The 13,638-nt window shown below is 39.0% G+C and overlaps 1 protein-coding gene across 1 annotated transcript in view; it reads left to right on the forward strand.

Moving 5' to 3' along the window:
• The first annotated feature begins 10,093 nt into the window (after window positions 1–10,093).
• The window catches only part of arr3b (arrestin 3b, retinal (X-arrestin)), a 6,223-nt gene continuing 2,678 nt past the window's right edge, over window positions 10,094–13,638 (forward strand). Inside the window, 9 exon segments of the mRNA XM_037675225.1 lie at window positions 10,094–10,162; window positions 10,468–10,499; window positions 11,345–11,375; window positions 11,480–11,540; window positions 11,622–11,666; window positions 11,737–11,930; window positions 12,028–12,239; window positions 12,357–12,489; window positions 12,584–12,668. Of these exon segments, the coding sequence (XP_037531153.1) occupies window positions 10,492–10,499; window positions 11,345–11,375; window positions 11,480–11,540; window positions 11,622–11,666; window positions 11,737–11,930; window positions 12,028–12,239; window positions 12,357–12,489; window positions 12,584–12,668 (769 nt within the window). The 5' untranslated portion in view covers window positions 10,094–10,162; window positions 10,468–10,491.

Genomic DNA, 13,638 nt, shown 5'->3' on the forward strand with positions numbered 1-13,638 from the left:
CCAAGCGTCAAACCGTATCAGCTAACACTTCCCGGGTCCTTCCTGGCTGCTTCTGGTTCACCCATTAGCACTCCCAGTCAACTCTCATCCCACTCAGCAAATGCTCCAGTCCTCCATTCTGATTATATCCTCCTCTAAAAAGACCCAGTTCCTGGTTTAGGTTGTGAGTAGCTGCGCCCAGGTGTGTGTCTGCTGATCCAACAAATACGGACCATCACAGATGAATATGGGAGAGAAGAGAAGGGGAAAACTGCAGAGTCTGAATGAAGCTGCCTCTCCTGAGGCAATGACGCTGCCTCGAGCTTAACCACAAACGCTAGCCCTCCTCTTGCACCAAAACAAAAGGTCTGCATGCGAACAACGGGAAAGGGAAAACCAAGAGTGGCAAAACAAACAAATCGAGCGCCCACACTCTCACATTCAGCAGCATACCAGATGGGAGTCAGTCAGCATTAAGACCAGACAGATGTGCAACAGAAACCAAACCAATTCAAATGATTTCTCAGATCTGTTGCCATATAAGGGAATAGGAACACCCTCCAGTAGGTTCAGCTGGTGATGGCAGTTGTTGCTGTTTTTTCCTCCAAGTCCCAATAGAGAAGGTCTGAACAGGCTAACTCCTGCGGTCTCGGTGGTTTGCGTCCAGTCAGAAGAGTCTCATCTGGGCTGGTGTGGGCTCCAGCGCTTCTTCAGGTTGCTGTCAGAGCAGAGGGTGGGAGCTGAAAAACAAAGGACAACCTCGCTGCAGGCAGACAGAGGAAGTGACTCGACATTCCAGATGTAGGACAGAACCAGGAGGATTCTTGTGAGGGGCTCAACGACACCACCAGTTTGTGAAACAGCAAACTGCTTCCTCTTTCTGCTTCTCTTCTCCTGGCTGTTTTCTTCTTCCTGCATGCCTCTGCTTCCTTTTCTGGCTCTTTCCTCAACGTTTAAAAGGAAACAAACTGCTTCCCGCTTACAGGATAAATCACATTTGGTAAATCCATCGCCTCGTCTTACTTTTAAACATCTTTATCTTCAGACAATTTAGCCTTTGTTGACATATTTTCACCTTGGCTCCATATGAAGCATTTTTTCATCACCCTCTACTCCCTTCTGCTCTTGCTCAGTCTTTCCCTCTCTGAAAAACACCCTCTCCATATGGTTATGATCATCCCTAACTTCTTATTTTTGTCCTCCTCGTTCACCCCTCCTACATCCCTCCTACTCCATTAGCAAGAGCATAAAATCATGTGGGAAGCTGCTCAGGCCCACATTTACTGCTCTGCCTCTCACTACTCAGCAGATATTTGCCGACCACCAACCACAGACGCCATAAAACAAATAAACGCAAGACCATCCCAATCCAATGATGCATCTTCTTAACCCTCAGTCTGTGATGACTTTAGTAAATGTGCTTTGTGCGTCACATGACTGAGAAGTAGAAACTTCATTTCACTCCTGCCGTGTTGTCAGAACATGGCTGTTTAGCAGAAAATTACTAATACGATAGTTGTAATTTGATGAATTAACGTTGCATGTTCTGTAGTATAATGTAAAAAATAATGTCTAAACAGGGTCAAATGAGAAAGTCATGAGCTTTGTTGGGATGTAAAGCATTTGACAGCAGAGATAAAAACCGAAGGGATTCCATTTCTGCTGAGCAGAACATATTTATTGAAATTTGAATTGGGAAAGTCTACTCTGCTGGGATCACTAATTTAGATGATTAATGTGAAAGTTAGGATCACTGAAATAGAGATACAGTACACTGGAATGACGAGCCTCAGAGCAACTATGCTAACGAGAGGAGAATTTGTGCCGCCATTTTGCTAAGTGCTTTATGGGCATTCTTGGATATTGCCCACCATATATTTCAGAAAAAATAAATAAATAAAACTCAGCCAAGGGCCCCAGTGTTTTACCATTAATTGTTCAACTTAACCAAACCAGCACTTCAGTTTAGGCTATATTAACTCATAAACTCTTGAAAATGCAACGTTTTTTTTTTTTTCCATTTATGTCTGTCTTGTTCATTGTGTATGCATATTATACTGTCAGAAAACAGTTTGTAAATCAAGAAAGTATCTGCAGTTGTGCACCGGCTCACCAATGTGCCCCACATACCCTTAACCAAGCTTGATGGGAGGTTCATTACAGAATATAAGTATAAGTATACATTAAGAACTTTATGTGTATGTCTGATGTTGCTCAGCATTCTAGGGCTTTTATTGTTTTTTATTTGTTTTGTCATAGCTTTATTGATTTTATTGTTAGAACGAATGCCAATTAAGCATTCACAAAATTGTTCTCCCGTTTATCTTTATTTTTAATTGTTACTTTAACTATTCCTTATAGGGAGTGGTGGCGCACAGGTTAGAGAAGGTGGGCCTGCAATCGGAAGAAGGCTGGTACAACTCTAACAACATCTAAATGTGTGTGGGATTGGTGAAGCACCCACACCTGCCTCCAGCCTCATTTGCCCCACTCTGGGCCCTTGAGCAAGGCCCCTAACGCCCACCATCTGCTCCCCCAGATGCTGGCAGCTCAGGGTTGTGGTAGCTCAGTGGTCTGTGTTTGCATCAGGAAGGGCATCTGGCATAAAAATAAATGTCAAGTCTTCATGTGAGTTAGCTTGATGTGGTGACCCCTGAAGAAGGGAGCAGCCAAAAGAAAAATAAAACTAACTCCGTATGTTTTCAGCACAACTCGTTCTGCAATTTTTCATATATTAAACCTTTTTTTGTGCTATCCAACAATTTTCAGTCAGGTCATCTGGACAGTTTCTTTTTTTTTTTTTGCTGAAACATTTCAGCAAAAAAAAAGAAACTGTCCAGATAAACTGACTGAAAATTGTTGGATTGTATACCTGGATTATTGAGCATGGACTATTTTGGTTTTTGTTTGCTACTTCTGCCCTGCTTTGTACTAACATTCTTCCCCTTTGAAGCTAATTTTAACCTGTTAATGCCCGTTGTGGGCAGCACGGTGGCGCAACTGGTAGAGCTGCTGCCTCTCAGCGAACAGGTCCTTGGTTCAAACCCCGGTCCAGGTGCCTTCTGGGTGGAGTTTGCATGTTCTCTCCATGCATGCGTGGGTTTTCTCCGGGTACTCCGGTTTCCTCCCACAGACCAAAAACATGCATGTTAGGCTGATTGGTAACTCTAAATTGTCCCTAGGTGTGAGTGAGAGAGTGAATGGTTGTTTGTCTCGTTTGTCTCTATGTGGCCCTGTGATGGACTTGCGACCCGTCCAGGGTGTACCCCGCCCCTCGCACAGTGATTGCTGGACATGGGCACCAGCGACCCCCGTGACCCAAAATGGAATAAACGGGTAAAGATAATGGATGGATGGATAATGCCCGTTGTGCTCTGCTTTTGCTACTTCTGCCCTGTTTTTGTTCTATATCTGCTCTGCCATTGCTAGTTCTGTCTTGTTTTTTGTTGTTGTTGAAAACAGCTCCAGACTCAAATATTTTATAATGATTTATGTGCTAATTATTTTACTTCTTTATTGCCATCAGTTTTCCTTACACCTATTTACATAAAAATGTTATAAATATTTAAAAATGAAAATCAAGGCAGCTAGCCTTTTAATACTTCTAGTGCAGTCAGTGGTACTCTATGTAGGGATATCATAATATTTCTGCCAGGATAATTGTGTAATACAAAAATAATGGCAATCTAAAAGTGAATAAAAATACATTTTCATGAGCCACTATGAAATTGTTAAAACTGGAGTGGTTCTAAGATGACCACAAACCTCTTTAGTCTTGGTAGTCTTGTTAATCCAGTCAGAACGAAACTCCCAAACTGAGGCTGTTTAAAGAGTTATTGATAAACCCAAACTCTCAAGACTTAAACTATCTTTTAATTTATGTCCTTTTAAATGGTGGAAGCAGCATTCAAAAGTTACAGACTCAAAATACAACAAGCCAAAAACTTTAGCGGGGATTTTGCAGAATAGGGATGATGTGACAACTAACTTTCTTACAGTTTATCATACTGAAGTGTCTGTTTCGAGGGAGTTAAACCAAGCATTGTTTTTAAAAGTATAAATACACCAAGTATTTTCATGCTTACAATGATTCTCCTTTGCAGCCCTAACTGGCTCAGTGTCAGAGTTTCTGTAAATAGCAAACACTGGACTGTCTCAATTTAGCAACGAACTGAACGTTGTGCAGCTAAGAAGAGGTGTAAGACCATAAAGCCTTAATGAACTAAGAGAAGTCCCTTTAGGGGAAAATCCTGGCTGTTTATAATAAGCACCTGCCTAAAACGGTACCAGCTTAACCATAAGGGGCTTACGTTAGTCTATGCTGCTCTGCATTGGCAAGTGGTCAAACAAAAACATGCACGAGACAGTTAATCATGAGAACACCATGGCACTGGATTATCCCTGGATCTTCTTGAACGTACAGCAGACTTTCCTGCCTGGTAACAAGTGCTGTTCAAAATGCAATATAACATGTTTTTTTTGTTTGTTTGTTTGTTTTTTGTTTTTGTAGCTCGTCTTTGAAACTGAATTCAACGTTGGACTGAGCCTATTTACCGTAGATCTCTGAAACATTACAAGCGGAACATAAATGAAAACAACATTTAAACAATAACCTCTGAAAAGGTTTTAAATATTTTGTTTTATTCAGAAAATTAAAGAGCGAAAAAGGGCAGCGCCTCCCATGAGGCTGCAGCCTCAGGCACCCATCTACCCATGTTTTATGTTGTTCGTTTTGTTTCTCTGGACTTCTGTACTGAAATTAAATTTTGTTGTGCTTCTGTGCAATGACAATAAAGCCTTTCTGATTTTGATTATTTTTTACAATTAATTATGAACAGCTATAAAGCAGAGTCCAGCTTCTCCAGGACATGTTTGAGAAATGAAAGTTACCATATTAAGTCCCATCTGCCACATGAAGAACTCACAACTTTCACACATCTGCCCTTCTTCTAAAGCCCTTGTTGGAATTTATTTTATTATCATTTTAAATACCCTTTTGAGTAAAGGAGCAGTCAACAGCTTTCCGTTCAACAATTTTTGGTTTTCAATCGTTTCTTTGCAGCGAAAGAGTGAAGCCCTGAAGTTGCAAGGATTTATTTTTAGATTTGTTTTCATGTTGTGTCATTTTGTAAAAAGTCAGTTTGCAGACATGTTTGAGGTCGTGTTGAGATGCTGGAAAGAAAGAAACGCACTTAAAAAACAGTTGCTGGTTTCACAGGGAATGAAGTACTTCAAATTAAGAACTCACAACTCTGTAGAAACATAACTTTTAATGGAAGACATGAAAACAAGATTGTTCTTTCCTGCCCCATACCAGTAAATGTGGGATCTGAAGTTGGCAAATGACCACCATATGAGGCTAAATAAATTCTGGAAACATGTCATGTGCTTTGATCAAATCAATTCAGAATTTTTAGGTTGAAAGAATTTGTTTGAAAAAGGTAAATTGTAGCACTTAAAGAAAAGAACTCATCTTTAGCTGAAACACAGTGAGCTATGTAGGGTTCAGTTGCAGCCAGGTGCACAGGGTCTCAGTAAAATGTTGCCAAATTCTGGAGGTTAACAGCACCCTGTATTACAAAGCTATAACCAGACAGGGTGCCAAAACTTTTGCTGCATGTATCTTTCCTCATTTAAAACTTAAAATGAAACACAAATGATTCTTGTCAAAAATTTGAATGTCATGTTTAAGTTTAAGCCTCTTTAAAATGATGCCATTTAATAGGGTTTAATGATAGAAATGTTGATCCTTGTTGAGAAAACCTTCAAATCCGCTTCCACATTGCAGGGTTTATGCTCAAGACCGATGCTGATCAATCAGGAGAACTTAATCCAGAGAGATTATTCCTGATTGATGATCCGGCAGCCATGGTCACACCACTACTGCCTTGTCCGAGCAGCTTTAAAGGGATCTGAAACCTTGTCCCGATGTGACATTTTAAGTGAGGACAGCACAATCTCACACCAATCTGATTCATTATCTGTTACTGCCGAGGTGTGAAGATCCATTCAAAATACCAATCAACCACCTCCCTCATTAATCAATCAGCTATAGGCTAAAGAAAAAGAAAGGATTCTACACCATGGATTACTGTATCTTGCTGTGTCTGTTGAGAGACTGGAGCTCCTGACAGTCACTTCTGATAAATGGCTGTGATTCAACTGTGCTATGTCTCCTTTATACATAAAACAAAAACTCTGTCTAGTTTTCCTGATACTGTGGGACAAAATGTGTATTTGACTGGGACAATGTAGTACAAGCTCCCAAATGGTAAAATGTACTATATATATATATTTTTTTTTTAACCTAAAACATGGTCAATTTTACATGCACTTCATCAAGCAAACAGCAGAGGACATCACTGGTAGCAGCCTCAACACCAGGGGTGGGCAATTGTTTTTTTCCGTGGGGCCACATGAGAAAGAAAATATTGTGGAGGGCCAGGCCAAATGACCAGTACTGCATAATATTAATAGTATTTATTTATTTAAATCAGTAAATAGCATTGATTTGACAAGCTGGTGACTTTTAAGAGTATTTGTTATGATTAACCAACAAAAAAGTGAGGTTGCCTTACAAAAAAATGTAATGTATTCAATAAAATTTCCCAGTACAATGGTAAATAGTAAACGTTTTTACCATTTGTGACTCATTATATTAGTGATCATTTTTAGTCACATTCACCCCAAAACATATTTTGAGTTTCATATACTGTTGGAAAGAGGTTCTTAGCTTTCTAAAGACATCACAATACTGTCTTTGTACTCCAAATTTTATGAATCATATAATAGTAATTTGATTTACATATTGCATTTTTTTGTAAATGGATAAAAACACCTTAAAAATAAAAGCAATGCAGCTTTAGTCCATGCATGAGGTAAATTTTAAAAATATGTTTATTTTATAATGCCCCTTATGGGGGCTGGTCAGGGTCACCCAATGTATGTGGTCCTGGGACCGCACAATGCCCAGGTCTGCTCCACACCATCCAGGACATCTACCACAGCCGATGTCTGTATAAAGCATGCAGCATCATTAAGGACCACACCCACCCGGCACAAGGACTCTTCTGTCTACTACTCTCAGATGATACGGTGCCTACCATCGCGCACAAAAAGACTCAAAGACAGTTATTACCCACAAACTGTCAGATTACTGAACTCTTAATAACACCGAACAATCGACAATAACATTGCATTAAACCACATCTGTGACACCTAATATGTTTATTGCTGCTGCACTATGTGGCTGTATCATGTATATGACACATGGGTCATATTTCATGCCGTATATGCCAAATCATGTATGTCATGTCACCTTACCATCATAATTCAATTAATCTCATTGTTACTCACTACCTGTGCAAAAACCTGTCATGCAACCTGTGTAGTTTATGTTAATTATGTACAATATATATCATGTACATTTAAGCTTATACTGTATTACTATGTGAAATATTTATTCATACAAACGCATCCTACTTGCACCGTTATATGTTGTTGTTTATTATTTTTCTTTCGGACTTTGTAAATATGTATTATATTTCTTTATCACTTTTTGGTACTTTATTTTTTTACACTTATTGCATGCTTTAGTATTTCTTGTTTGTTTGTTCTTTGTTTTTAGCGAGTCGAATTGGTTCTTCTCATCCTGAATTTTTCATTGTACTGTAAACCTTGTGTTAACAGGGGCCGAGATGGGGTAGAGGAAGGGCACCCGCAGCCGACCTGGGACCCGAAAGTCAGAGGTTCGATCCCAACACATGTCGTGGTGTTTCTGAGCAAGACATCCAATCCCTAATTGTTCCCCAGGCACCCACATAGCTGCCCACTGCTCCACCTGGGTGCATTCCAGCATAGCATCTGCATATAGTTCTAGAATTGCGCCGCTCAATGTGGCTGCATGTTGGAGTAACTCTCTTACATTCATTCTGAGATTGTGCTTATGAAAACTTTAATTACTTTTTCTGGATGTTAATCGCTTTTTTCGGATAATTACTTCCTCTGGTATCAGATGCTGTGCTGCTGGAAGGATTTTATTGAGAATGCATCAGGATATTTTTACTGAAACTTTTTTTTTACATTTGGACATTTGTTACGATGCGTAACCATAACAACAAGGTGGTTTTTCTACAACTGGGAGCAGCTGATTAACATCTCAAAAGTTCAAAAAATACCTCAACTTTCACCCCGAATCCCAAATGAGTTGAAAAGGAGGTGCCGTGGGTGCATTCCCGTCTACCTGGAGGCAGTGCTTGAGTGCCTGACTGCAGAGATCTTGGAGATAGTGGAAAACTTGGCTCTTGACAGCAGGAGGATCGCGATCATCCTCCGGCACCTGCAGTTAAGTACGCAGCGATGAGGGGCTCGGCAGGCTGCTGGGAGAAATGGCATCGCTCGGGGAGGAGTTCTGCCTGGCACTGAGGGAGTCCTGCTGCCCAAGAGGACCGAGAGGTCTGCTGGGTCTGGGTGGACAGATTGTACTTTGATAACAGTTTCTCTTTTAAATGTGCTCTATAAATAAAGTTGACTTGACTTGACATCTGCAGCCAGTTTTTTCAGATCTGCTGTGGGACGGACTGCTGTAGAGCCTTCCTGCCTAAAGCCAACAGCATCTATAACAACTCTTAATGGAACCAGGATGATGAGCTACAACAACAATTAATTTCCCTTTGGGATTAATAAAGTATTTTTGAATTGAACTGAATTGAATCCCAGGTGCGATGGGTTAAATGCAGAGAACTAATTTCGCCATTGTATGGGAACATACAATGTTAACACATAGCACTTATTTTTACTTATTATTCTAAACCTGCATATGACAAATTAACAACATAACAAATAAATAAAATCTCTGAAAAGCTTCTGTCCTGTTGTGTTGAGTTAAAAAAAAAAATTAAGCTAATAAAAACATGAAACAGTGTCTTTGTTAATATTGGTGATAAAAATGCAGTAAATTTCCCACAAAAAGAGAAACACTGGTCACCCTGTTCCCAGAGATCATCTCTCATGTAGCCCTGGTCCATTCATTTCAAACATGCTTATTGGATTAATAAAAGTAGTCTAATTCAACATCAGTTTAGCTTAATATATCAAATTCATATTAAAAAAGATAAAGTATCATGAATTGTTTACCATTTACTGGTTCTGTGGGGGTTAAAGTGCATTGAAAAAACAAACATGAGCTGTAAAGCTGTATGTCTCTGCTAATCTTCTTCTTATTACTTTCAAAAACACCTCCCATTGTGTTAATCAAACAAAAGCAACCTGCAGTAAATGTCAAGAGATCAACTAAACTTCTTTAACCATTAACACTAGAACTGGTGGTTTTGTATTGACTCCGACGCCAGCTGTAAATCCTTGTTACTTGGACAACAATAGGTCAAGAGGTCTCTTAGATTTCTGTAAATCGTCCGTAAAGCCAGATTGCTTCAAGCTTGATAGAAGAGCCATCTGTCATTCTGCTTTCCACAACAACTCAAATCCAACTAATACTCCAGTCTAAGCTATGAGAAAGGGAGTCCTGAAAGATCATTCACACGATAATCTGTTAACTTAATCTAATAATACGTCCAAATCTTGGTAATTCTTCCAAGCTTGTGAGGCACATGAATGTTTTGCAGAAGGATTTTAGATCTGTAGACTGGAAAAAAGGGGAAGTCAGTGTGCAATTGAGCAATTTCCTCAATGTTATTTTAAAAATATGGATGATGGTTGTCATTCATCATTGAGCGACAAATATTCTTTATTTGTTTGGCAGTACAGCTGTTGTAATGTCAGTGCAAGTCTATTTTGATACACACACAAAATGATAACAATAAAAACACTCAAATACAAAAATTGCCAATTATCTTTAAATTAAACCTGACCTGTTTCATATGAGCATCTGTTTTAAATCCCTAATCTGAAACTAGCGTTATCTCTGAGTTTATTATTTTAAAGATGCCAACACAGCAACATTTTCAACCACGCCGAAGACCAAAACAGCAGAGTTATAATGAATTAATTAGATTTTCTTCAAAACAGCCACCCTCCAGGCTGTGTTTAAGCTGATGGGAGAGTTCTGAAGGCGGCGGGGCTGACTGTATAAAAGAAAAAGCCGAAGGCGGTGATTGGTACTCGCTCTCCTTCAACAGTGACGAATTAGAGAAGGCAGCAGAGAGGACTCTGACGGAAGAAGTCGGTGAGTGAACGGTTTCTCTACTCAAAATGTAAATTAGGATGCAAATAATTAAGTATTATAACAAGCAGTTATTATTATTATTAAAATTATGCTAAATAAAGGAATTATTTCTCAGTTGTGAAACAGAAGAGGGTTTTCTGTTTTATAGAGGTGTTGAGACAATAACAATCCTATTCTACAAGAGTCACAGACACTATAAACCGTAGACGTTAATAAAAATCCCAAAATGCAACTGAAACATAAAACAAAACAAAAAAATCTTTTCAGACACATATTGACAATTAAATGTTTTATCTTCATTTCAGATTGGATCCAGAGCTGCTGTTATCATGTCAAAGTAAGTCACGTCTCGTACTAAAACCAACTAAAGTCCTTCAAAGACAGCTGATCTGGATTATACATGTTTGTAGATTATTTATTTTAGCTGTCTGAAGCAAGATGATAAAACAAAAAGGAATGAATTAAACACGTTTTCGTGCCATTGCGACAATTTTTTTTGTCTTAAGCAAAACATTATTGTCCAATAAAATTAAGTAAATGTATTTAAAGTCAAATAGTTGTTGTATTATTAAACTGATGTATAAAAAAACAGCTAATTACAAAATTTAAGTAAAATTTCTTAACTCCAAACAAGAAAAGTGGCTTAAATCTTTCTTTTTCTTTTCTTTTTTTTAATCTAGTCTCTCATAAAACTTTTGTTGGTTTACAGTTTTTTAATATTTATCCAGGATAAAGGGGAAAATAACCCTTATTAGGCTGGATTATGTGGATATAATCTTGGATAAGAGATTTAGAAGACAAATCAAAGGATTAAATGGGATTACTCAACCAAACACAACCGGGGATTACAGTTTTGTTTACAGCATGTGCAAAAGAAAGCAAAGGGGGTTGCTCTTCATGCGAAACAATTTGCGTTAAGTTTATGTTGATTACAAACTTTATAAATTTAATGACAACAAGTCAATTTATTTGTGTTTGTTGTCAAATTTTAAGTATTAATTTAGAAGAAGAGTGTGGTGGTCTGAGATTATGGGTGATTATGATATAATAGAGATAACAACTTTATTATATTTTCCATATATTAAAATAACATGATATAAAATATTTTTTTAAGTAATGTAATATAATCTATTTAAGTTTTTTAATATAAATGTCTGATTCTCCTTGTGTTTTTCTGTTCAGAGTTTTTAAAAAGACCAGCGGGAATGGAACTGTAGGTTATTACAGGGAAAATCTATTTCCCCCCTCTTCCAGAAATATCTTCCAAGTTATGCATTTTTATTTGGAGGTGTAACAGTTTTCCTTCATTTCTTTTAGATTGCCCTGTACTTGGGGAGAAGAGACTATGTAGACCACGTGGATTCTGTAGACTTAGTCGGTGCGTTGATTCCAAGCCTTTTTATTTATGAGTTTTTGTAAAACTTAAATAAATGTAACTGCTTTTTTCTTCTTTTTACAGATGGCATAGTTAAAGTGGATCCATCTGGCCTTAATGGCAGAAAAGGTACATTTTTTTGTACACAGCATCATCTAAAATCAACTGATGTGGAGTAATAAACCATTTTCCTCTGCAGTATTTGTCTACCTCGCTTGTGCCTTTCGTTATGGAAGTGAAGACCTGGACGTCATCGGGCTCTCCTTCAGGAGAGACATTTGGCTCAAGCACGTTCAGATTTATCCAGCCACAAATGAAGATGTTTCTAGAACGACAATGCAGGAATCCCTTCTGAAAAAAGTTGGCGAACAAGGGTGTCCCTTCTCCTTCCAGGTGGGACAAAACCAACCGAGTCCTGCTTTTCAGTCTAGTTTCAGTGAGAATAGTGACTGCTTATAATGTCAGCTGTTCTTGTTTTTATGTGTTTCAGATGCCAACAAATCTCCCATGCTCAGTCTCATTACAGCCTGGACCAAATGATCGTGGAAAGGTGTCATTACAGCCCAATTCTTTAACCTCCTATACCATATGGATGTAGAAATTATGTTGTTCTGCTCTGTTGCAGGCTTGTGGAGTGGATTTTGAGGTTAAAGCATTCATTGCTAATGAACCTCACAATCCCGACGAGGTCATTAACAAAAAGTAAGTCTGGACAGAATCAAACTCTTGTTTTTTTTAATGACATTGTGTTGCATCCTTAACTTTAGCCAAATAAAGTAAATGCAGAGGTTGATGCTTGGCTGTTCGATCTGGTTTTAGGGACACGTGTCGTTTGATCATTCGCAAAATACAATTTGCACCGGCTAACAAAGCCGGACCAAAGGCTGAGATATCGAAGCAGTTCATGATGAGTGACAAACCAATTGGTGTGGAGGCCTCTCTTGAGAAAGAGGTATATTTACTTCTGCAAAATCTTTACACGGCTGAATTGTGAAAATGGCGTAGTAATTCAAAATGGATCATTCCTGTTCTTGTTTGTTTTTTAGATTTACTATCATGGGGACGCAATCTCAGTCAATGTGAAGATCAACAATGGAACTACAAAAACTGTGAAGAAAATCAAACTTTCTGGTAAGGAACAAGACATAGGGTTCTGTGGAAAGGTCATGAACAATTATTATTTTAGCTGCTGTAGATAGTTTGTTGAATTATTTCAGTTAGAAGAAATGCAGGTTAACTCTGACCAGATTGATTATCTGATGGTTGGATGGTACAAGGCCAAGACCAAAGTACAGTGCTGCTGTCCAAAAACAACTCCCATTGCAAAAAACGTATACCAAGAGTCCAGTTCAGTGGCCTCAGGATTCCACCTCTGCTTTTTGCAGATGAGGTTGTCCTGTTGGTGTCATCATGCAGTGATCTTCAGCTCTCACTAGAGCAGTTTGCAGTTTGCAGTCAAGTGTGATGTGGCTGGGATGAGGATCAGCCCCTCCAAATCTGAGGCCATTGTCCTCAGTTGGAAAGGGTGGATTACCCTCTCCTCACCTATGGTCACGAGTACTGGGTAGAGACCGAAAGAATGAGAACACAGATACAGGTGATTTCCTCTGCATGATAGCAGGACTCTCCCTCAGAGATAGGGTAAGAAGTTCAGTTATCCATGAGAGATTCGAAGTAGAGGCGCTGCTCCTCCACATGGAGAGGAGCCAGTTGAGGTGGTTTGGGCATCTGGTCAGGATGCTTCTTGGGCACCTCCCTAGGGAGGTGTTTTGGGCATGTCCAACTGGGAGGAGACCCCGGGGAAGACCCAGGACACGTTGGACAGACTATGTCTCTCAGTTGGCTTGGGACCGCCTTGGAGTCCTACCAGAAGAGCTGGAAGAGGTGGCTATGGAGAGAGATGTCTATGTCTCCCTGCTCAAGCTGCTGCCCTGCGACCCAGGAGTAAGTGGAAGATGATGTATGGATGTATGGATGTATGTATGTATGTATCTATGTATGTATGGATGTATGTATGTATGTATGTATGTATGTATCTATGTATGTATGGATGGATGTATGTATGTATGTATGTATGTATGTATGTATGTATGTATGTATG

This window comes from Nematolebias whitei, chromosome 4 (genome assembly GCF_014905685.2).
Source record: "Nematolebias whitei isolate Nwh7 chromosome 4, NemWhi1, whole genome shotgun sequence".
Lineage (NCBI taxonomy): Eukaryota > Metazoa > Chordata > Actinopteri > Cyprinodontiformes > Rivulidae > Nematolebias > Nematolebias whitei.